The sequence below is a fragment of the Vipera ursinii genome, assembly GCF_947247035.1.
Source record: "Vipera ursinii genome assembly, chromosome: 1".
NCBI lineage: Eukaryota > Metazoa > Chordata > Lepidosauria > Squamata > Viperidae > Vipera > Vipera ursinii.
Genome location: NC_139512.1, coordinates 212,826,090 through 212,851,135, shown reverse-complemented (window position 1 = coordinate 212,851,135; position 25,046 = coordinate 212,826,090). Strand labels below are relative to the sequence as shown.

The 25,046-nt window shown below is 39.3% G+C and overlaps 1 protein-coding gene across 5 annotated transcripts in view; it reads right to left on the bottom strand.

Moving 5' to 3' along the window:
• Nucleotides 1-22,947, bottom strand: part of SMC6 (structural maintenance of chromosomes 6) — a 42,950-nt gene extending 20,003 nt beyond the window's left edge. For 2 of the 5 annotated variants that reach the window (XM_083350727.1, XM_083350730.1), the window contains exons 1-18: nucleotides 22,773-22,947; nucleotides 22,366-22,585; nucleotides 20,097-20,239; nucleotides 18,262-18,379; nucleotides 13,637-13,742; nucleotides 11,480-11,616; nucleotides 9,878-9,939; nucleotides 9,455-9,535; nucleotides 9,047-9,148; nucleotides 8,330-8,449; nucleotides 8,126-8,224; nucleotides 6,603-6,749; nucleotides 6,258-6,346; nucleotides 5,545-5,709; nucleotides 3,176-3,354; nucleotides 2,057-2,258; nucleotides 1,032-1,146; nucleotides 17-177 (exon numbers count right to left, since the gene is read on the bottom strand). In XM_083350727.1, coding sequence (XP_083206853.1) covers nucleotides 17-177; nucleotides 1,032-1,146; nucleotides 2,057-2,258; nucleotides 3,176-3,354; nucleotides 5,545-5,709; nucleotides 6,258-6,346; nucleotides 6,603-6,749; nucleotides 8,126-8,224; nucleotides 8,330-8,449; nucleotides 9,047-9,148; nucleotides 9,455-9,535; nucleotides 9,878-9,939; nucleotides 11,480-11,616; nucleotides 13,637-13,742; nucleotides 18,262-18,379; nucleotides 20,097-20,237 — 2,024 coding nt within the window. In that variant the 5' untranslated portion in view covers nucleotides 20,238-20,239; nucleotides 22,366-22,585; nucleotides 22,773-22,947. Of the gene's footprint in view, nucleotides 1-16; nucleotides 178-1,031; nucleotides 1,147-2,056; nucleotides 2,259-3,175; nucleotides 3,355-5,544; nucleotides 5,710-6,257; nucleotides 6,347-6,602; nucleotides 6,750-8,125; nucleotides 8,225-8,329; nucleotides 8,450-9,046; nucleotides 9,149-9,454; nucleotides 9,536-9,877; nucleotides 9,940-11,479; nucleotides 11,617-13,636; nucleotides 13,743-18,261; nucleotides 18,380-20,096; nucleotides 20,240-21,954; nucleotides 21,974-22,365; nucleotides 22,586-22,772 lie in introns of those variants that run through there. The other 3 variants (XM_083350728.1, XM_083350729.1, XM_083350731.1) reach the window with 3 other exon arrangements.
• Nucleotides 22,948-25,046: the final 2,099 nt, after the last annotated feature.

Sequence of the window (25,046 nt, the reverse complement as noted above, 5' to 3'; positions counted from 1 at the left end):
CATCGGTTATTCTAACCTTATGTCTGCTTCTACATCTCTGCTGAGAAATCTAGACCCTCTGTTTTCAGAAGAGTAGTATCTTTCCTCAAACACCTGATCACCATCAGCAGTAAAAGCTTCTTTACAATTTTTGGGAGGTTTGCTATGCTGCATAACTCTTCGAGCTTCATAATTACTCTAAGAAAAAATAAAGCACACAATCAATTTACAAGTAAACCTGCAATATTTACAACTCGGGGAGATTTAAAACAGAAGGATCTGAAAACTTTCTAAATGTGGCTATCACTGCAACCGCCTTTTAAAATATCTAGATGAATACCAACAGGCTTATCCCAATACTGTACTCTTCTTATTGGATTTATCTTTATGCAAGAATTATTTCAAAAAAGAACTCAATTCTCTCAAAATCATGGGTACACCCCCTTGACAGCCAGCAGATAATCTGCCTTAAATCAAATCTGATTTTAACTTCTCCTCTGTCACAACTGCTGAAACCTGCAAGTCTTTCTTTTACATCTTGTTATCATTTCCTTTAACTTCCACCACTCATTCTCTCTTATATAATAGCAAAACGACTTGATAAAACATCTGAACATGATTTGGTACAAAATACAAACAGCACGCATTTAATTAGTAGTCTGACTCCGTGGTGGCGAACCTATGGCTGTGGGCACACGCGCCGTCGCCCCTGTCCTAGGCCTTCAGCTGGGTTTTATAAAACCTTTTCGGTTTAGGCCTCCACTGCCATGTGCAAAAAAAAAAAAAAAGGTTCAATCAATCAATTTCAACTTCTCGCGGGAAAAAAAAAGATCTCGCAAAGTTGGAATTGATTGATTGAACTTTTTAGTCCCACCCAATGGGCCACGCCCACCCGGCACCCGACATACATAAGTGGGTTTTGGGTTGCAGTTTGGGCACTCGGTCTCTAAAAGGTTTGCCATCACTGGTCTGTCTAATCCTAAAGAAAATGAATTTTCACAAAAATATGCTAACATTCTCTATGCATTACAAGTATGAAAGTGAATTCTTACTTTAATCAGCAGGACAGTCTCTATGCTCCTCATGTCAATTAAGCAATTGGCTACTACTGTATTGTCAATGTCTAATGCCGTCAAAACTGTTGGGAAGTCAGGGTGAAAAACAGCCCTACAAAAAGTTAAAACAGTAGGGTACATTTTTGTGACAAGCGATATTAGGGATATTAACTTTTACATCCAGTGAGTCTGTTCCACAAACGGAAGTTATCTTGGGTTTAGGGGAAATTTTGAGCGATGGGCGTAGGAACAAGAAACATTTCTACCCTGAAACAAAACATGGAGGTTTACAGGTTTTGTCATGAGGAATAAAATATGCACTTATGACTGACATCATTCAGAATTTTTCACTGTTCTGACTGCTACAATTGGGTTATTGTTTTATGAGTTTTAACTGGAAAAAATTGAAAGCAATTCTGAGTGGCAAACAGCAGACTGGAGAAGGATTGGTTTAGAAATGAAAGGATAATTCTGGAGTAGAACAGTTTAGAAGAAAGCAGCAATTGAACACGTTGCTGGGGAAAAGGTTACTGCATACCATCTCCTAAATTTTTAGAGAATTCCTGAAACTTTTGAGAACAATTTTCAGAGGATACGTTTCCTCCTTTTCATTAACAGAGGCTTATACTGGGTCTGTATATAAAAGAGCATACACTGGATATAAATTATGTATTCTATTAAAAGGTCTCAAAACCAGGAGAATAGTGTGTTCACATATAATGTATCAAGAATTGTTATCAATATGCCATTGTGAACCACTATAATGAGCTAAAGGTAACAGAAGCAAATCTCATATTTGCCGATGCAAATCTCAGAAGTTACTTACAAGCTAATTATATGCAAAGTTATTCTAAAATATCTCTCAGTGAGTTTATTTCCTAGTATATAAATTACTAGTGAGCTTTAATTAAAACAACATTATACAAATTACATCAGACAACTGGGAATAAAGGAATTGATTTTAATGAAGACTGATTTAGAAATTAGATTTTAAAACAAAAGACTCAGATATATATACTTACCTTGGCTTTACATCATAAACACTGTTCTGAAAATGGATGACAATAATCGGAGGACGAAAACCACCTTGGCAGCATTTGGACATCAATGCCTGTAATACTCTTTCATCTTTATGATTGTCACAACAAAATGCAAGAAGCAGGTTTTTTAAGCATGCTTCAACAGCCACTGTAAGCTCAGGATCTTTGAGATGAATAAAAGCACCTAAATGTAAGAATTAAATCTCAGTACATATTGTCAAAATAAGCTCTTTCAGTTGTTCAGTATAGGATTGCTGTTTTCCCACTGCAGGCAGGTAGTGTTAGGCACAACACTATTTCCATGACAGCAGTTTTTTTTTAGTTAAGCAGAAGATTCAATATATTTGTGGGTTTAAATCTGTCAGTGCCCATTTTTCCCAAATATGACATTTTGATAAAGGTCTCTGATTATATTCAAACTGCTTATAGTTACCAACATATAAAGTAAAACTGAAGTATTCCTCTTTCTGGTATCTGAGTAGAATCATATACTTATTTTTGAAATAAAACATAGAACCCGACATTCTTGTTATATTTTTGTCATGCTATAAATACAACAAAAAATACATAGCTGCAAACATAGCATGAGTTTTGAATTCTCACTGCAACAACTTCTGTAATTATAGTTTTAGCTCACAAAGATAAACACAACTCTACATATTGAGAAAATTCCATAAACTGACTACAAGGCTGAATTAGGAATGACTCTACACAATCAAGAAGAGGCCAATTCTATGTACATAAAACAAGCTGCATAATGCTGAAAGCTTTTATAATTCAAATTATGTATGGATTGCTTGTCTGTGACTTCAGATTCTTGCTTTGTAAATATACAACTCCTCAGTTCATATACCAAACACACAATGCAATGGGTAGTAATCTAAAAGTCTTTCCTTGCCATTGTAATATTTCTTACGGGGAAAAAAGGGTGTGGAGGGATGGTTTGCCTTATATCACAAGATAAGAAACATGGTTATACACATACAATAAATGCAATACTGCATTTATCCTTCGGTTTGAGAACATCAAAGCTGCAACTCAATCTGTGAGTCAAAAGTTTTCATTATTTGATTACATAGAGAAGAACTCTTAACAGATTACCTAACGGTCCTACTGGTTTGAATGTAAACTGCCCTTGAGCATCAGCTGCATTAATTGCTTCACAAAGGTCTGGCATATATGATCCAAACCTTTTCATACGATTGGTTTTACTTTCCTTTAATTGTCTTAGCTGTTGCTGTTGAGAATCTACTCTTCTTTTCACTTCATTTTCTTCCTTCCTAAACAAAAAACAAAAAAAAACCAACCACCTATTTCTCTTTGAGAAAACATTTCATATGTAGCTTAATTTCTTTTCTTAGCAAAACTTTTAATTCAAGATTCCAAAATTATGGTACATATATAATTTATGATGCATAGTAAAAACTGGGTACTTATGAACATATTTATTCAGGAGTTCACAGTGGGTTACATATTGTTCCTTCTTATTTTTCCCCACAATATTCTATGAGATAGGGTGGTCTCTGAAAGACAACGACTGAGCTACGTTTCCCATAACTTTACATCACTCACTGAGCAGTTTATTATGTCAGCATATTGCCCCCCAACAATCTGGGTCCTCATTTTACCGACCTGGGAAAGATGGAAGGCTGAATCAACGCTGAGCCAGTCAGCATCAAACTCCTGGCAATGGACAGAATCAGCCTGCAATATTTGACAAAGTAGACCATAACCTGTGGCTTAGTAAGCTAGAAAAAGATGGGATAGGCAACAATACCATCAGCTGGCTGACAAACCGTACTCAGCAAGTAGTCCTCAATGGTACTACAACCACATGGAGAGAAGTAAGCGGTGGGGTACCATAAGGTTCTGTCTTAGGCCTAGTACTCTTCCAATATCTTCATCAATGACTTAGAAGAGGGAATAGGAGAACTTATCAAATTTGCAGATGACACTAAACTGGCACTAATAGCCAACACCACAGGAGACAAGCTCAGGATCCAAAAAGATCTTGACGAACTTGAACAATGGGCCCGATCCAACAAAATGCATTTTAATGTTGAGAAAAGCAAAGTTTTACATTAAGGCAAGAAAAGTACAGATTGGGTGAGACCTGGTTCAAAAACAGTAACTGTGAGAGGGACCTTGGAGTCCTAGTGCACGGGTCGGCAACCCGCAGCTCCGGAGCCGCATGCGGCTCTTTGAGCCGTCTCCTGCGTCTCCCAGCCACCCGGTACGCGCGCACCTCTTTGAACAGGCAGTGGTGCACGCGCACCTCTCCAAATGGAGAGTGGCACCGCCCGTTCCGAGAGGTGCGCGTGCACCTTTCCGAAGGGCGGAGGTGCGCGCGCACCTCTCCAAGCCATCCCATCCCGTCCCGAGACCTGCCGCGTTTGTCAAACATGGACGAACGCGGCAGCTGTGCAAATGGGATGGCGGCGGTTTGGAGAGTGCGCGCGCACCTCTCCCAAGCCGCCGCCGTCCGGAGACCTGAATAAATACACCATGTTAGGTCTCCGAATGGGACGGCGCGCACCTCTCCAAAGGGGAGACCCATCGCCGCGCAGGTGAGTGGACGCATGCGCACGCACTTTTTGCGGCTCCCACTTTTTTGTTTGTATGATGGAACTGGTTCTGAGTGGCTCTTTTCCTTTTTCCGGTTGCCGACCCCTGTCCTAGTGGATGATCACTTGACTATGAGCCAGCAATGTGTAGGAGCAGCCAAAAAAGCTAATACAATCCTGGGTTGTATAAACAGAGGCATAAAATCAAGATCACGCAAAGTATTAGTATCGCTTTATAAAACCCTAGTTAAGAGCACACCTGGAATACTGCAACCAGTTTTGGTCACCATAGTATAAAAAAGATGTCGAGACTTTGGAAAAAGTTCAGAGAAGAGCAACTAAGATGATCAAAGGCCTGGGGACCAAAACGTATGAAGAACGGCTGCAGGACTTGGGTTTGGCTAGTCTAAAGAAAAGAAGAAATAGGGGTGACATGATAGCAGTATTCCAGTATTTGAGGGGCTGCCACAAAGAAGGGGGGGCAAGCTATTCTCCAAAGCACCAGAGAGTAAGACAAGAAACAATGGTTGGAAACTGATCAAGGAGAAAAGCAACCTGGAATTAAGGAGAAACTTCCTAACAATGACAATTAACCAATGGAACAGCTTGCCTTCAGAAATCGTTGGAGGTTTTTAAGAAGAGACTAGACAGTCACTTGTCTAAAATGGTATGGGTTCTCCTGCTTAAGCAACGGGCTGGACTAGAAGACTTACAAGGTCCCTTCCAGCTCTATTCTATTCTATTCTATTCTGTTCTGTTCTGTTCCGTTCCGTTCCACTTCATTCCCACAACTGTGCCATCATGTTAAGAGTGGGCTAGTATACGGGTCTCCCACTTTCTGATCCAACATTTCAACCACCAAATCTAATAAACAATCAAGCCACACTTATTACCTAATAAGCTTACCTAAGTCGAGTAAAATCTTCATCGTATGAATGTAGAGCCTGTTCAAACTGTTTAATCTGCTGACCAACTGATTGATCTTGATCCTGTAACATCTTTAGCTTTTCTTTCAAACGGTCTACTGTTTTTTGTTTTTCCACTTTTTCAGGCTCTGAAATCTGTTCAGCACTGCAACATTGCACAATTTAGATTATTTTGTTCAAGCACTAATTTGGTAAAATACATGAATTATTTAAAAAAACCAGTAACAAATATCAATGTTTTATCTACATTTCAAGTTATGCAGTTACATTTTAAAACAGGGTAATTTAAAAAAAACACCCACAGGTTTAATGCTTATACAGTATGACACAACCAATGGCTAAAATGAGTCTTATGACTCCTTTTGTTGCATATGTTTAAAGCGAACTGTTTAAATGCATGGGATTTTATAGATAGATAGATGTTACTGAAAGAGGAATCACTCTCCCTATCTCAAAATCTGTTTTTGAATAGAGCAGATTTGGAAGGGTAAAATGAAAAATGGAGAAGGGAAGAAAAGGTCTGCTTTGCTGATAGACATAATTCCACCACCAGCAGAATATTCATTAAAGATTTGATTCTTTTTTTTCTTTGTATTAAATATTTCAAGGGAAAACCACCACAATTTTAAAGAACCCATTCTTTTTCTAATACAGAACATAATTACAAAAGAAAAAAAAGAAAAGAATTATCACCTATTTTTTAGTTCCTCGATTTTTTTGTAAAGTTGTTCGTGATCTTTTAACAAACGCTTCAGTTCAGCTTGAGACCTGTTATGTGCTGCCTGGACAAGGAAAAAAAAAGGTCTGTGTTAAAAATAGCTTGAACGTAAGTATAGTACATACTGACCCACAATATTTCAGATAGAGAAAAGGTCCTACAAAACCTCTCTTGAACTTATATTCCTCTGGGCCCGTTTTTGCTTCCACGTCAATAGTGACAAAATCCACACCTAAGAATTTCACAAAATATAAGCATCTAAAATTACATTACTACGAGGCAGCATTCAGCACTTTAAGACTGTGGGTGAAAATTCAAACCTCTGCATCATTGTGTCCTTTTCTTTTTGCCTGCACTTCTGTTTTCAAAGCAATACACGATGGTTCCAGAGTTTGAGCTTCTTCAGTTATGTTCTCTAGCTTGTCTTGCATAGTTCTATGTTTAACTTCTGCTGCATCAACTTCATTCTAAAAAACAAATGTCAGAAAGGGGTAGAGAACAATGACACAAAAACGTTATTGATATTCAAATCCATCTGAAAACAATGAGATAATTTAACTTGATTACATTCTTTGGAATGCTATAAGATGACAATATTTTGAAAAATGTCATTGCAACTGCATCTTGCTTTCCAATATATTTTAGACCTATTTCACTTACCATGAATACTGGAGCACGAATATTATAGCTGAACCAAGTATAAACAGCAGTTGTCTTAACATATGAGTATTTTCATCTTTGAGCCCTCGTTACACAAAGTAGTAGTCTACCATTGGTGCTTCTGGCAAACGATCAAATTGAAATGTTTAATTTACTAAATTTGGTGAAATATTCTATGCACCTATACTTCTGTTCTTAATCCGATCAATTAAACAGTATTTTCTGCCTATTGTGCTTGGGTATCTATATCAAGAGGGACACGGTGGTTCAGTGGGTTAGGATGCTGAGCTTGTGGATCAGAAGGTCGGCAGTTTGGCGGGTCCAATCCCAAGTGCCGCATAACAGAGTGAGCGCCTGTTACTCGTCCCAGCCTCTGCCAACCTAGCAGTTCAAAAGCACGTAAAAAATGCAAGTAGAAAAATAGGGACCACTACAGTGGGAAGGTAACAGCGTTCTGTGTGCCTTTGGCGTCTAGTCATGCTGGCCAAATGACCACGGAGACATCCTCAGACAAGCGCTGGCTCTTCGGCTTTGAAACGGAGATGAGCACCGGCCCCTAGAGTCGGAAACGACTAGCACACATGTGCGGGGGAACCTTTACCTTATCTATATCAAAAGTATCCTACACAGGATTTAAATATAGCTCTGCTTCCAGAAGGAACACACTTTGACATTTATTTAGAAGTAAACATTTATCTCAATTTTGTTTTGTTATAAACCAAGCGATCAGATGTTTAAATGCTACAATGCACAAACCATGAAACCTGTTTCCCATAACTTTTTATTATTCATATAACAAGAGAGAATCAGAATCTTTTTTACAGATTCTACATAAAGGAACTCAAATTAAGGAAAGATCTAGATATTCACTTCTTCAATCATCTATGTGCAAAAAATTCATTTTATTTATAAAAATATTAATCCATAATTAGCTTCTATTTAATTAGATTTTCAACATAAATCAATAGTAAGATTATTTGTGTAATTCTATGTATAACAGTTGTTCTTAAATTTTTTGTAGTCTTCTAGATCATAATCTGAAAACTTGTTTTTCTCAGGTGACAAATTAGGACAATATGGAGGCAATTGTATGAATTTTGGCAATTTCTAATAATAATCTTTTAAAAATTAATTTTAATATTTCAAATGAATCAACCATTTCACGACAAGCTTTGCAACATACCTGCCATTCTTTCACTCGCTTAGTGAATTTATCAGTTTTTGCTTCTTGGGCAGTAACCTCAACTCTGATTGCTTCTATTTCTTTTTCAGTGTCTCGTACCTAAAATATAAAATCAGTATCAAAATCATTTATGAAATGTTACAATCAATCATTACAATACATACAATACAATCAATAACCATACTGCAGATGATAAGCAATTACCATCGCCCAAGCTATTTGACGCTGTAATTCCTGTAGCTCATTCTGCATTTCACTCAAAGCAGCAATACTTCTGTAACGTTCCTCCTTCTCCAAATATTGTTTTCTAAGCTCTTCAAGAAACTGCAAGAAAATATAAAAAGATAGCAGGAGAAATACACTAATTTCTGTATGAGTTCCACTGACTGAAATGTTCAGTAGACTGAAGGTAAAGCACGAGCATTATAAGCTTTTCCAAGAAATTAAAAAAATCAGATATTAACAATGTGCCCAGTTAAGACTTTTAAGAATCCTTTCTTATTGATCATACATACTATGAGATTATGTACTGTGGACTTCCTCCATGTGTCTATAGTCCTCTAATTGTTTGGCTATAGTCAAACTTGTTAGAAGTTAGTTTCTAAAAATCCCTTTAAAAATTCTATTTTAACAGAATGAGAAATTGGAGCTTAACTAACCAGAAAAAAAAATCTCAAAAAGTAAAACTGAAAGAAAAGAGCAACCATGCAGAAGACAGTTCAACAGATTATTGAATTATGATGGGTATATTGAACCAGTCAATTATTAAAGAATACATTGCTAACTAGTTGAGTTTTACTAAGAATACATTGCTAACCAGTTGAGTTTTACTAACATCTTAAAACGTAAAAATGCATGTATTTAACCTTTACTAGTATATTATTACTGCAAAGTACAATATTAGAAGTAGTTTTCTAATACCTCTCCTCCTTGTTCAACTTGATCATGTGTTCTTTGTTTAGTTTCCATGATATATGAATAATCTTCTTTCATCTGCTCCAGTTGAGTTGCTTTCATAAAAAACTCAAGAAACATTAAAAAATCATGTTTTAAAACTGTCTTTTTATTAAAACTGTCTTTTTATCTATTAGAGCAAGTATTATGAATGCAATTTTTTCATACAGTTCAACCAAGCGATCTTTACCACTCCTCAGATCAACACACGCAACTGTCCATATATTCCTCTAAACATTCCTCTCCATGCTCCTCAAAATTAAGAATGGATGGCAGACACTGGTCTTCCATTCTTCAAACATTCATATTATTTTCTGTACAAACCTGGTACACACTGTATATATTGTAAGTCATACCACATGATGGCTTTATTACCTTGTATTTGTCACCCTCATTTTTAGACTGTAAGAACTGTTTGCTCATTTCCTGGGTGAGTACAGAGACAGGATTATCTACCTGCAACAAAATAAGCATATTTTATTTTGTAAAAAAAAAACATGAATAGTCAGCTACCTAACATTCAACTATTATCCTCTATATCTATACCTACAACACCTTGTCATAATTACAGTGATCCAGGTTATTTTTAAACTTCTAACGAAAACATATTACTGTAAATCCCTTTATTATGTTTATATTAAGCATTTAAGGTTTTTCTAATTTATGAACTGATCACTCACAGGATTTTTATTTATTTAATTCAATTATAAATTCCACATGCTATACAATTCAGATTACCAATGAGACGGTAAAAATGTATATACAGTGCTGCTCAGTACAGAATAGAATTGCAGTTACCTGGATATTAAAATGATCCAGGATTGCAGTAAGTTCTTCTTTCTTGGAAGAAATTAAGACTCCTAAGTATAAGACAGAATAACTGTAAGTATTTATATCCCGCCCTGAGTCTTCGGAGAAGGGCGGGATATAAATGGAATTAAAATAAATAAATAAATAAGTATCATTATAAATATTATTGTAGAGCCTTTTAATAGAACAGACTTTCTAAGAATGTACCCACTTAAGAAAAATACTGTCTGAGCTTCACTATGTAATTTAAATGAAAGGCAAATAGGACCAAATGTGTCATGAAGCTCCGATATGATTTTGTCAATGTGTCTGTATTGCTAATGGCAGCATTTATTGGAAGTTGTTGGGGAAAAGAGTCTCTTTAATTAATCCTGTAATTCTATGACATTTTTATCCGCAGCATAACATTCACATAATCCATCATCCCAGTAACTCTGTAAGCATTTATTCATATTTAAATTGCATAATTGCCCCAGAAACACATAAGGACAGAACGTGAATGTGAAAACGTTTGTTAGCATTTTGATCATCAGTAAGTAAAATTGTATCTACAGGTAGTCCTCAACTTATGACCGTAATGGAGTTTGCCCATGAAGATCGCAAATGATGATGGATGTTAAGGGAGACGGCCTTGCTTAGCGACCCTCACTCCCTGTTCTCCCTGATGTGACCATGAAATGAACATGTGGGTTAAGCAGAGCACAGGGTGTCTCAGGGATGGGGGAAGTCCTGGCAGACTAAAGACAGGCACCAGAAGCTACTGGGACATGAGAGACTCTTATAATGTGTAGTATACATGTACGTCAAATTTATCATTCACGTAATTAATTAAAATGAATGGAAGGGGTGCTCCACATATTGAACTTAAAAACATACAGAACACATTACTGAAAAAAGTAAAGAACACGCAAGCTCAGCTTTTTAGAAGTTCAGTACAAGTAGTTCTCTTAATGACAGTAATTGGCACATAAATTTCCATCGCTAAGAGATTGCAAAGCATGACCTCACATGACTGGATCACTTAGCAATGATTATTCCAGGGGTCGTTCCTCACTGCTGTTTTCAAGTGAAATTTGTGGATCGTTAAGCAAGGACCTCCCGTGATGGTGACTTGCAACTTCATGCCAGCATCCAACAAGCAAAGTCAATGGGGAAGTTGGCTAGAAGTTGCAACTCCAAGGCAGTTCACAAGCAGCCAGAGGAGAGGTGAACACTAGACAGGGGAGTACATGTATGTGCGGGCTGGGAATGGGCACTTTGGTATTATTTCGTACTCTGTAGCAGGGCTCTTAGGGAGAAAAAAAATGTGGGAGTGACTTGCAACCTTCCCTGCTGGCATCTCCACTGATAATGCTTGTGGGAAACCTGCAGAGAAATTTGCAAATGGCTATCACATGACTATGGAATGCTGGAACAGTAGCGTGAGCCAGTTGCCAAGTGTTTGGATCAAGATCATGCGACTGAGGGAGTAATGCAATGCCCAGGATCGCTGAACAAGTGATCATTAACTAACATCTATCTGTACAACTTAACTTTTTTCCCCTAAAGGTACTGTACATTTTCAAAACTGAAAGTGAAATATAAACAAACCTGTACTGCTTTTCAGCTTATAACTACGATGTCCTTCCGAGGTTATGTGCTGATTTATAGTAATACAGTCACCATATTGCTCTGGTTTAAATGCATCTTCACCTCGATTTCGCAGAGTTATTGAAACATCTGCAGAACTGAAGCACAAAATGATTTGCCACTGAGGGGCTTCTTGTTTATAAGCACAGTACTTTAAGTGATCACGACATTGTTTTCAACAACTGCACTGATCTTAATTTAGAAAGGTCATACATCTAGAGCGGAGGTCTCCAAACTTTCCGGGCTCAAGAACCGGAGGGTAGGAGAACAGTTTCAAAATTGATGTGTGTGCGCACACATGCACAGGGCCACACACACCGGCGCAGCACTAGGAGCCCCGTTCACATGTGGCATGCGCTGGTACTGTGCGCATGAATGAATGGCTGCGAACTCTACGTGGCGGCTAACGGCCCGTTTACGCATGTGCGAACAGGCCGGGCAACCCACCCAGGCTAGCGGCCCGTTCATGCATGTGCAAACAGGCCATGGACACTCATCCCACGCTAGTGTCACCGTTCGCGCCCACACGCATGCGCAAACGGGGCCACAGGCACTAGCGCGAGTGGAGGGCAATCCACGCCCATGTGTGTGCGCACCGGCCAGCCATTTCTGCGGCCCACTGGCCAAGAGCCCACAGCCCAGTCCTGGGCTGCGGCTCATAGGTTGGGGAGCCCTGATCTACAGCTTTAAGAGGCAACCAACAGATCCCTGCTCATCAATTGCATGTTTGAGCCTCGTTCCCCATTTTTTAACTCAGCTCAAGGATCCAACTGAACATCAGTCGTCATAAATAAAAGCAAAACAGAGAAAGAAGCACAAAGGCAACTAACTGCAAGGAAGGTGAAGAATGGCTCATATGACTAAGATGCTTTTCTTAACAGTTTGTACCTACGTATGGATAGAATAGCCAGTTTACTTACCTGCAGAAGAGTAAGCAGGTGTTAAATATAAAAAGAGCTGAGCGTGGCAATTTCAAAAGACAATGCTGGCATACAAAATATAAGACTGAATATTTATAGCAACACAACACAAATCCACACTGCAATTCCCTAAAGAACACAGCCAATGCTATAATAGCTCTGGTGGATTGAATCCAAAGCATATCTCAGCTGAAAATTTTGCCAGCTAGTAACAGAAGCCAGAGTAGATTAACCAGAAAAAAAGCTGTGGAGAATAGCTTCCCCTATCCATTCTCTCACATCATTGAATCCTGAATTGAAGGAAGCAATCTAAACTTTTTTCCAGATAGCTGAAATGCTTGCAGAATCTAAAAACAAACTGAAGAAGCAAGAAGTGTGCTAACGCCTCCTCCCCTTGTGCATTTCTCCATATGGAGAAACTAACTGCCTGCAGTGGAGATGAATTTTGTCCCAGGGAATTTAGGATCTCAAAATTAAGAACAGGGGTTATAGGTATGAATTATTAATTACAAAATAATATTGAGTTTTTGAGGAATATGATTTCAGAATACAGCATCACACACACGATACCACCTAGAGCAAACTCCTGCTCAATTACAAATTCAAATTAAACCATTCCCAGCTAGTGGCTATCCGGTCTTTGGTTGAAAACATTCGTCAAAGAGGAACCCTCCAACCGTCCTAGGTAACTGATCTCATTTAAGGCATCTTTCCTAATATTAAATAGGAGTTTTCCTTCCTATTTTAAGCTTATTCTATGCCCTAAATAGAATACAGTGTTCCAATGAGACACAGAATAGAATCAAGCAAAAATTAATCAGGAGGAAAGTACAGGTCCTCCCTCCAATAGTAATACTATCCACTTAAAAGGTTCTACTGATTTCTTATCTATTGATTACCTCCAATTTTTCCAAGCCTGGAACTTAAGCTTCTCACACCCTCAGCTGGCTAGTGCTCGCAATAGTGGAGAGAGTAAGGTCTTTCCTTTACCAAAATCTTTCTATGGCCTCAAGGTAAATAATTAAAATTTATTTATGTGATCATCACGTATGTATACTGTGCAGCACACCTAAAAGACTCCAGGTGTTCCTTCACCATACCTGGCACTGCAAATCGGCCTAAAAAATGACTCTTTTTAGCTAAAAGACCAGAGATCCTTCCCCCACACTGAGTACTGCTCCTGCTGAAATTCACTAACCTCTGTCCATCTTTCACAAATACTTTCAAGGACGATCCTCGGTTTGTCACGATGGCTTTGCCTCCAAGGCCTACAATCAGGGCAGTTAGCACAGCGCTTTTCCCACCTGAAGAAAGCAATAAATATAACTTGAGCCAACAGTGATACCACTGCTACACAAAGACCGTTTTCCCCCCCTTTTAAACAGGAACTTGTCTTTAGCCCCCACCCTCAATCTTTCATCCAGCTCATCCCCATTATTAAAAAAGCAGCTTCTCAAACAAGATACTAAGAAAAACAGGAAGAGGAGAAGGAGGAGACTTTAGAAAAAAAATGTAATAATGAAGGGAGAGAATGACTACAGCTAAAAGACTTGGGATTTAGTAACAAAATGACTAAGGCAGAAAACACACTGCTGTAGTAAAGACTCTTCCTCCAGCACGATCTAAAACAATAGTGGGTATTGTTCCATTTTCTTAGTAACTCGGGACAATCCCTGAAGCCAAGGGCAGGAGTGGGAGTGCTAGCAGGAAAATTAAGTATCTTTCAGTCTCAGAAATAATTAAGTTTGGACATCATCCAAATATTCTTTAGGTAATCCATGCCAACAAACAGCAGCTCTACTGCTCTCAAGAAAATCAAACTGGCTGCTCAGCAGCTGAAATAACCATTGAGGCAAGTGGTAGGATGATGCAAAGACAGTAAGATACAAACTTCAATATGGTGGAGGGTACAAGATTCTACTACGGTACCTCCTCCATGTACTTGCCCCAATTAGCTGGTCTTCTCATGAATTACCTTCACCACAAAGGTACTGAAGGAAAAGCGCTATGACTGCTGCGAGCAACAGCCTCTAGTAGAAACATCCATTTCACTTCACTTCACTTCAGACAGCCGATCCAGTCCAAGATAGAAGGTGCATTATCTTACCTTTCCTTCGCTAGGAACGATGGGGAAGGATAAGATTAAAAGGACATCTGCTAATGTAGCTACCAACACCTCCACGATGCATGAACAAGGTAGAGTTCAGTTTTGCTTTATCTGAAGGTGATGGCCATGACTGATTGGGCAGAAGAGTGTTGTGACATGTTGAACAGCTCTGGCTGTTAAAAACCTAATCATGGTTTCACAGTTGTCATGAACAATGACACTAATGTTGCAAAGGCACATCAGGTTACAACCATCAGCATCAGATGTATTGCCCATAAACTACACCTGGTTGGGCAGGGTAGTTTTGGTCTGGAAAGAGCAGCACCAAAATCAGAATAATAAGAGTTGGAAGGGACCTTGGAGGTCATCTAGTCCAACCTCCTGCTCAAGCAGGAGATCTTATACCATTCCAGACAAGTGAGTCCAGTCTCTTCTTAAAAACCTCCAGTGATGGGAGTACCCACAACCTTTGAAGGCAAGCCATTTCACTGGTTAATTGTTCTGTCAGGAATTTTTTCCCCTTAGTTTTCTTCTTGATTAGTTTCCATCCATTGTTTCTTGTCTTGCTTTCTGGTGCTTTGGAAAAGAGATTGGTCCCTTTTTCTTTGTGGCAGCCCCTCAAATATTGGAACACTGCTATCATGGTACCCTTAGTCCTTCTTTTCATTAGACTAGATCAGGGGTAGACAACCTTGGCTCTTTTACGACTCGTGGACTTCAACTCCCAGAATTCCTGAGCCAGCCATGCTGAGGGGAAAGGGAGAGGTTGCCATGCTGAGCCATGATGGCTCAGGAATTCTGGGAGTTGAAGTCCACGAGTCATAAAAGAGCCAAGGTTCCCTACCCCTGGTCTAGACAGACACAATTCCTGCAACCATTCCTTATATGTTTTATCCTTCAGCCGTCTATGTTGCTCTTTTCTGCACTCTTTCCAGAGGTTCAACATCTTTTTATAATATGGTGACCAAAACTGGATGCAGTATTCTAAGTGTGGTGCTACTAAATCTTTGTAAAATGGTATTATTAGTACTTCATTCAATTCAGTTGAGTGGGTTGCCAGAGGTATTGTTATGGACAACTGCCACAAGGCTTCTGGCTATTTCCTTTGAGGTCTTAAGGGAAGGCTAATAATAGACCTCAACCAGGTAGCCTCCCATCAATCTGAACAGCTTATCTTGCCCAATGTCCTTATCCAGTGGAGCTCTGACTACCCACCATTCAAACCACCTGCAATTGTAGATACATGACATCGCAAGGCAATTGACCTTGGGACAGCATGACCATTAGAGTTCAGATTTATTACCATTTCCTGCCCTTGAACTATACTTTTTCAATCACAGAGCTGGTTATGCTGAACTAGGTTCTGCCCTTGGTTCTCTTCTTACAAATGACTTTGAATAAAGTATAGAAAACCATGGAGATTCTCAATCATCCAGGTCACGGTTGTCAAAAGGCAACCAGACTTTATTTTTTTCCCCTTGGAAACACTTCACTTCTTTGGAACTGAACTTCAAGAAAGTTCTTCAGAACTGAAGCAGCTTCTTGAATGAGAAGTGAGACGTTTTCAAGGGAAAAAAAAACAAGAAAGCCCAGTTGCCTTTTAAAAAGTCCCTTTGGAATAAAATACCGATTCCAGTTTCTGGACTTGTACGCTAGTTTAAAACTTGAGTGATGGGCCAATATTTATACTTGCAAGTCTGTATGATTCATGGGTGAAAGAAGCATGATCTATAATGGCAATCGCTCCATTTCTTGGTTGCTTAAAGAACACAGAGTAGGTCGCATTCAGGAAAAAGGGTCCGGGCCATCCAATAAATCTCCACTCTCACATCTGCAGTCAAGGCTCTGCTTAACATTGTTTTCTGTTTTATATGAAGGAACCAAAGGAAAACAAGGCAACAGATCTGCTCCTGATCTGGGTAACCAATGGCAAAATCTGATCAGGCATACACATTCAAAAAAAGGGACGCGGTGGCTCGGTGGGTTAGGACGCTGAGCTTGTCGATCAGAAGGTCGACAGTTTGGCAGGTCGAATCCCAAGTGCCGCATAACAGAGTGAGCGCCTGTTACTCGTCCCAGCTTCTGCCAACCTAGCAGTTCGAAAACACGTAAAAATGCAAGTAGAAAAATAGGGACCACTACGGTGGGAAGGTAACAGCATTCCGTGCGCCTTTGGCGTCTAGTCGTGCCGGCCACATGACCACGGAGACGTCCTCAGACAAGCGCTGGCTCTTCGGCTTTGAAACAGAGATGAGCACCAGCCCCTAGAGTGGGAAACAACTAGCACGCATGTGCGGGGGAACCTTTACCTTTTTTACACATTCAAAGATGTGTATTTTATGTATTTGGGGGCTTCATTCACAAGTATTAGTAATTGCGAGGTTATAAATTCAGAGTGGTAGTACAAAGTTGGATTGTCTAGCTATGTATGCGCTCTTTCCAAGCTCTTGTGTTAAGATGACTGGAACTTCAGGATGAAACTGAAGTATTTTTTTTATTTTCAGTATCATGTTACAAGTTTCACATTAGTAAAATATAAAAGCATGCACAGAGTACAAACCTAGAGGCTAAAAAAAATCCCTACAAAATAATATTTTCAAGATGACTTGGTTGAGCTCTGGTTCAACTTGTTGATACAGGGTTTTCAATTTGTTTGAAAATGATAGAAGGCTCTTTGGCGAGTTTCCTATGTCTTTGCAATCTATGCATGCTCTTATGGCTTGCTTGTGACGCTGACACAGAGTTTACAAAGTTGAAAGATAATCTGGGACAATTTGGCTGCTGACTGTATACAACAAGCAACTCTTTTCTCTCTCTCTCTTTCTCCTTCTCTCTCTTTCACTCTCTTTCTCCTGTTCTAATGGACATTCATGCTACTGAAGCAATTCAGTAATACACTTTTTCCCAGTTATGCATCTATATATAAAGTGTTAAAAGAAACAAATAACAACGAAGTTTAATATATAACTTTTGTAGAATCTTGCATGAAATGTCCTACTTACTGAAGAAAGCTGATGAAAAGTTTAGCCATTTGTCCATTGGCTCTAGCATTTCAAGGTAAGGACAGTTATTTGTTCTTTTGTCAGTGATAGCTGCCAGTTTCAATTGCTCCCTATATGGATTCCCCCTTTTTTAAAAAATTCCCCCCTTCATCAATCTTTCCAGTAGTTGGCAGGTTGACAGCAGTCATATGCACTGTCATTTCAACTATTCTTGTTGCCCTTAAATCATGTGTGTCCAACCTGTAGCCCAACAACTGCATGTGGCTCTGGACAGGTATTAATGCAGTCTCACCAGATATAATAAAAATAGTAAGATATAAAGGAAGTTTGTTATTTATATACACAAACAAACATATATTTTATATGCGGCCCAAGACAATTCCTCTTTACTTAATGTGGCCCAGGCAAGCCAAAATATTGGACACCTTAGATAGAAAATCAGGGTTCAAAAACTTGCTTTATGCTTCCATTTTTTTCATATGTTTCAAACACTCAAAATACTGTAAGCTTTAGTCCAATGGAGCAAAGCAAACTGTTTCAAAATTTGTTCTCTTAAAGCACAGCCAATTTGGAATTTTCAAATGCAGTGTGCTTATTGGAGTTGCTTAGATCCAAATTAAAACAAAAAAGAATGTTTAGTACAAATTTTCTGCATACCTATAAATGAAAAGTTAACACCATGGCATTGTTTTTGATTAAAGAATTACAACTTACTTCCATTGTTTCCAACTATAAAATTGACATTGGATCCAAACTTGAATGGCCCCAACATAGAGTGGCACATAAAATTCTTCAACTGGATACTTTCAATTATTCCAACTTCCCCTGAGACCTATGAGTACATCAGAAAGATATTTTAATTGCTAAAAAAAATCCAATCACAAATTTCTTCTACACAAGCTTGAGAAAGCCCCGAAACCTCACAATGCTGACAGCACACAATGCTTGAATGGTTCTGAAACCCTGTGGTACTAAGATTTCTAAAATAACTGAATGCATGTGACCTCCTCTAAAAAAACCTAATGACTTCTTTGGTATTAGAATTGGGCAAAAATAAATATATCACTTATTTTTAATCTGTGCATTAGAGAAATTATCAAAATTTGTAGCATAACAACTGCTTACTATATGCTTATACAGGAAACTGTGAAGCAAAGGCCAGTGTTTTGTCAGCAGTCACACTTTCCCTCCACAAGCCTTATCATATATTTTTTGGGTGGGAAACTGTATTCCACCAGGAAGGCCCAATAGAGTTTAAAAATCCCTATTGTGACAGAAACCTTGGAAACAATTCTGTCTGATTGTATTATTCCTCTAATGTTTTTCAACATATATATGGTTACAACAGTTGCCCTTTCATATGTAACTCTCAAAACAGAAATATTAGAGCTTTCTAATTTTCCTTTTACCTGGCACTGTAATCCTCAACATTTTTAAATTTTTGAGAATACTGTATGTCAAGTCTAAAAACATATCATTCTATATTTCCCTTTCTCAGATTGCTTTTAAGGCTCCATAATCACTGGTATACCCTTAAAGCCTTGAATACAGCTCTAAAGGTATCTTCTAAAAATGTTGATGCAATTTTAATGTGTGCTACTTAGATCTAGTGGTTAAGGCTAGAAACCAAGAGACTACGAATTCCAGTGATGCCTCAGTCATAAAAGCTGGCTTGGTGATTTTAGCCCAGTCACTTTCCCTCAGCAAATGTCAGGTTCTGGTGACAGGCAGACAACCAATATATCAACAGTCAGTTGATCTGGAAAATGCAGACCTTGAACTTGCGAGAAAATGCTAGGAAGACAAAAATGAAGTTTTTAATAAAGTTTTAATGTGAAAAAAATGAAGAAATATAATCTAGAGTAATCATAAGGAAATTTACATTAACAAAATGTAGTTTTTTATTTTGCCCTGCTGGCCCCTTGTTCAGAGTGTAACTCTCAGCATGGCATTCAAACACGAATTATACATGATTTCCAAAATTCACTTTAGTCTAGGTTTCTGTTAAAATTTAATGGACAGTCAAGGCTAAAACCAAAGCCAAAAAACAATGGCATGACCCAGATTGTTGGGGGCAATATGCTAACTCTGTAAACTGCTTAGAGAGGGCTATAAAGCACTGTGAAGTGGTATATAAATCTAAGTGCTATTGCTATTAAATATCAGCAGTTGAATCCTGGCATTTAATGCCATTGTCATTTTTTTTTCAGTTCAGCTAATAACTAATTAAAACATGAGTGATGATTCCGCACAGTATGCACAGACATCCAACTAAGTTACAGAGCCTGCTCTTTGACACTGTCATAATGCATATATTGCCCCAATGCCTTTGCTCACATGGCTAATAGTAAAGTATATTTAGAATTTTAATTTAGTAACTGGAGAATCACAAGTTGCTCACTGCTGAATCAAAATGTATAAAAAATTGAAATGATTAATTTGATAGCTAATCACTTCACCAATTGAGGGGTTTTTTAACACTTAAGATTGTTGTTTCATTTTTCCTTTCAAGATAATTTCAAAATTACATCGTTGCACTTATAGCTTACCGGTTGCAAATCAGAACTACTGCCACTCTGCAGCTGTGAGCATTCGTCACTAAGGTCTTCATCAGAGCTATCTATGAATTCTTGCCTAGCTCTTTTGTTGGATACTGGTGTTGAAAAACAGTCTTCTTTTCTTTTTGCCATAACTAAAAGCAAAAATTGAACAAAAGTTATCTCACTCCATGCATAACCGTAAAAAAACCCCGGCAGAATGCAGCTAAAGGTAATACAATTGAACTGAGTGGAACAATTTTAAGAACTGCTATATAAATGCCGAATTAAAATTAAAGGCCCCCTGTAGAGTTTAATTCTGGCTGTATAATTCCCAGTGAGGGAAAGATCAGGAATTATTCCAAAAGAACAAAGAGGGATACATTTTAATTACATTTTGTTAAACAGAAAAGTCATAAATTTAAAGAAAAATAAGTTCTTTAAAACAATTAAAGAACTATGAATCGGTATGCATATTTTGTTGTAGCGGCCCCCAAATGGTCAATTTATATTCCCCCCTAGAGTCACTCCTGAAATTTGGCAGTAAATAATTCTGTTTTAGCAGTATAATTTAAGTAGTTTTCTTCAGATTTTGGAGGAGGTAGGGAGCACCAATATCCCACTCAGATTCTCACCTTTAAAATGCACTTAAATGCACACAAGAACAATTTTAGTAAGGGAAGGGACTATTTTGATTAAAATAATGGAAATGGGAGTGCTCTGCCTCTCATATGCCTCTTACACCTATTCCTGTTAAAATCCTAATTTTTTGAAAACGGCTGAGAAATGCCAGCCATACCACTTTTCTGTGATATTACTAAATAGCCTGCAGCTATCCAAGACTTCAGAAAGCTAGGTTTGGTACCCAGTCCCTTTGAACTGTCTGCAACTTTTACAATCAGTTTCATTTTCAATATTTGAAAACTATATTTTTATAATATGAAAATGTCTCGCATCAGTCATAATTCCATTCGCAGTTTATTTAATTTTCTTAATTAAACTGTGTTTAAAACAGCTTTATTTCTCAGTCTCTTGGGGCGTTTTGGATGGGCTAATTTTTTACAGAATTTTGGCTTCCTTTTAAATTATCTTATTAAATTTCTTTTAGTTTGATTTATAGAGATATAGATTGATGCTTTTATTGAGCATCACCTTTAAAACGGACAGGAGGATTACTTCTAATTAAAGATTGACAGAAAAACTCGTAATTCAACTTTCACGTTGAATTCAACTCCTGTGATTTCACGAACACGTCCATGTAGTTTTCTGGACAACAAACAGAAGCGAGCTGCATATTTACTCAGCTTTCCTGTCTAGTTTTACAGCACTAGTTCTCCTAGTACTCCTTAATAGTCTCTCATCCAAGTATTAACTAACCCCAATCCTGATTAACTTCCAACACTAATAGTAACAGGTGGGCATGGCAATATAAATGGAATTAAATGAAGCTTATATTATGGCATAGCCTAAATATACTGCCCCCATTACAACAAATGGGACTATTGGAAATCTGACATTATACTGCTTTTCGTGTTACTTGGTCCTGTAAGAGCAGACATGTCAAACACAAGGCCTGGGGGCCGGATCTGGCCCGCGAAGCCATCCTGGAAACAGTGAGGGAATGGCCCCCACTGCCTTGGCCCTGGCCCAGAGACCCTCCTCCTGCCAGAGACCCTCAGATCTGTCCCACTCCTGCCCAGGCCCCCATAGGCACCCTTGATGGCAACGATGTAGAGCTGGCCACGCCCACCCAATAGGCCACACCCACCCAGGCCACACCCACCCGGCCCCCTGAGGGCAACCGCAATGCTGATGCGGCCCTCCATGAAATTGAGTTTGACATCCCTGTGTAAGTTTAGGAAATCCCCACCTCAGAACGTCTCAAAAAGGCTTAAAGCAGAAGCGCGCGCGCGCGCGTGTGTGTCAAAGAATCCAAATCCTTTTTAAATCCTTTCCCCAAATTTTAAAAAATGGTTTCACTTGCTTCAAATCACACCTTTCTCCTGCTGAGAAAATTTCCTTTGTTAAGGAAAAAAAGAAAGATGGAAGCTTGTTTTCATTCTTTCAAAAAAAAGGGGGGAAAAGACCCGTTTCCACTTCCGTCCTACCAGGCGGCGACTAACTCCAAGCAACCACCAGAAGGCCAGGCTCGTTCATCTTCACTCCCAAAGTTAGATCGTGGTTTAGTTCTAGCGTATCTGGGTGCAAACTTTTAGGGATGCGAGGGAACTCGTCTTCTGCAATAGGCGGCAGGCAGAGCACAAGCCGAGGAGCCGCGTACCTGAGATAATTTCGGGGGAAGGGCTCCTCTTCCCGACCCGTTTTTCTCAGCCCCCTTCTTCCCTCGCTTGAATCCTCTGGGCAAAGGCGACCCTTGGCAGGCAACGCCTTTCCCCCATCTTAGACGGCTAGGGCGGGCAGAGCCATTCCGTCTGGAGTTCAGCGAGCAGACGTATGACCGCCTTTTCCGTCCTCGCAGCGCAGGAGAAATTACCCTTCACCTGCAGGGAGCAAAATGCAACTGGCATGAGGACGGAGCTCCATTACAATCCATTCCCTTGGTTTCTTCGGGCCCAGCTCTTCCCCCACCCACCCCCGGGCCAAATTCGTTTCCCCCAGCCCCTTTCGGGCAGGGCAAGAGGATTTTGGGGGCTGCCCTGAAAAGGCTGCCGTCCTTCGCGCCCTTACTTGGAAGCCTCGGGAAGATTCTGCCGAAATTCCCGTTGGGCAAATTCCCCTCAGGCAAACCGCCAAGCGCGGGGGCCCTTCTCCTGCCCCACCCACCCCCACCCTTCTTCTTCCAAAACCGCACCGCTCCTCTCGAGAGCCCCGCAGCCGAAGCGCGCCCGAATCTTTGGGCAGACTGCCAGGGACGCATGCGCATTTCCCAACTGCTCCGGCAGTTTCGCTTTCTTAGGCCGATTTGCACGAATGGAAGATGGCTGGCTCTGGCCCGAAAGCCGCCATTGGCGGGGAACGTTAGCTAAATGACGTCGAATTGCGTTCCACGCCTGGCGATTGGCTAGAGCAGGGGTCTTCAAACCTGGCCCTTTTATGATTTGTGGACTTCAACTCCCAGAATTCCTCAGCCAGCATGCCTGGCTGAGGAATTCTGGGAGTTGAAGTCCACAAGTCATAAAAGGGCAAAGTTTGAAGACCCCTGGGCTAGAGAGACAAAAGACTCGCGTTCGGTGTAGTGTCACTTCTCAGAAGAAAACGGACCGAAAGACGCTGCTCTATGGTTTCCAAATCTATTTCTAGTTAATATCCCGCTGAGAACCAGAAATGACGTAATAATATTATGGAATGTGTTTCCTCTTCGATCAATAGTTCTGCCCCAGCCCATTTCCGGACGTCATGATTTCGCGCAAGCGCAGTTAGGCCTCACCGAATTACGAATCTTGGCGCTATTACTTGGAGAAGTCGCTGCCTTGTCTGTCCGCGTATGGGCGGGGGAACCGTCGTGTTGAGGTACCGGGAGGAAGATTTGCCTTGCTGTACAGATCGCAAGAGGTTTTTGATTGAGTCTGATTCGGTGCTAGATTACAGCTTTGTATACTTATCTCGGAGCTGAGTCCCATTGAATGTCAGAACACTGAGTAATCGTCCATAGGATTGCATGTCTAAAAGCAAATATAAATAGGAAATCCTTTGTGAAATATAATCCGTTGCATCTAATATAAAAATTGCCAGGCATGCAGATGATGAGAGAGGAAAAACGGAATAGGGTTACGCCATAGCGAAATATAAAAATGGCCTTTGGGAAGCCTAAAACGGAAATCTCTCTCTATAAGAGGAGAAAGAGTTGTGTTTTCTAAGGAATTTAATTACATATCTTTCATTGGTTTCTGTACGAAAGGTACTCAGTTGAAGTCCCTAGTGCCTACCTTCTTGATTCAACAGAAACAAGGTATTCTGGCTACATAAACACACAAGCATGTTATTTGGCTACTCACAAAACAAAAAATATATATATTAAAAATAGAATAAAATAAAGTGTGCCATTAAAATAGAACTGGACATAATCAAAATCAAGGAGACTGCAGAATTAAAAGCTGAAAGTAATTTTTCTGAAACTAGTTGTATGCTCCATTCTCTGACATTTCCGCTTGCCTCATCTCAAAAACAGCATATTTTTGGTTATGGGTTTTCGCTTAAATAGTTAAAATCTTTTGTGACAAATTTACAGTGAAAGACAGATTTATCAGTTAGCATTCAACATAGTGTTGAAATGGAACCATTATGTTTGAGAGAGATATCTCTCACTATGATGCTGGGGGAGAAGATGAAGCAATTCTGCTTGTGAATTTTCTAGAAGCATCTAATGACTTTGGGAAACAATATACTTGCCTCATTAGATTAATCAAGTGGGATTCTTGATATTATGTATCTTAGCATAGAAAAATGAAAGTCGTATTAGGGAGTAACACCAGCTGCCTGCAATTAGTGCAGGTTCGAGTCCCACCAGGCTCAAGGTTGACTCAGCCTTCCATCCTTCCGAGGTAGGTAAAATGAGGACCCAGATTGTTGGGGGCAATTAAGCTGACTTTGTAATAATGCCGCTTGGGGTGTGTGTGTGAAAGCCCTAATAAGCAGGCATATACATAGAATGAAGGCTACTGCTAACCTTGTAAGCCGCCCTGAGTCTTCGGAGAAGGGTGGGATATAAATGGAATTAAAATAAATTAAATAAATGAGCTCCACTGTGTTTATAGGTCTTGTTCAAAGAAAAACATGCATAAGACTGTAGTCTAAAAGTTTCAAATGTTGATGTGCTGTTATTTTCACAACTATGTAATAGTCTCTTGAAATTTAGACAAAATAAATCACTGGCTACCTAGGAAAGTTAATTAGTTTAGGGGGAAAAAGCTTATAGATTGTAATGCCATCTGCAAGATAAACAAGATCAGGATGTGAATAGCACAAGGAAGAGAAACTCGTGAAGTTGAGAAATCTGTCACT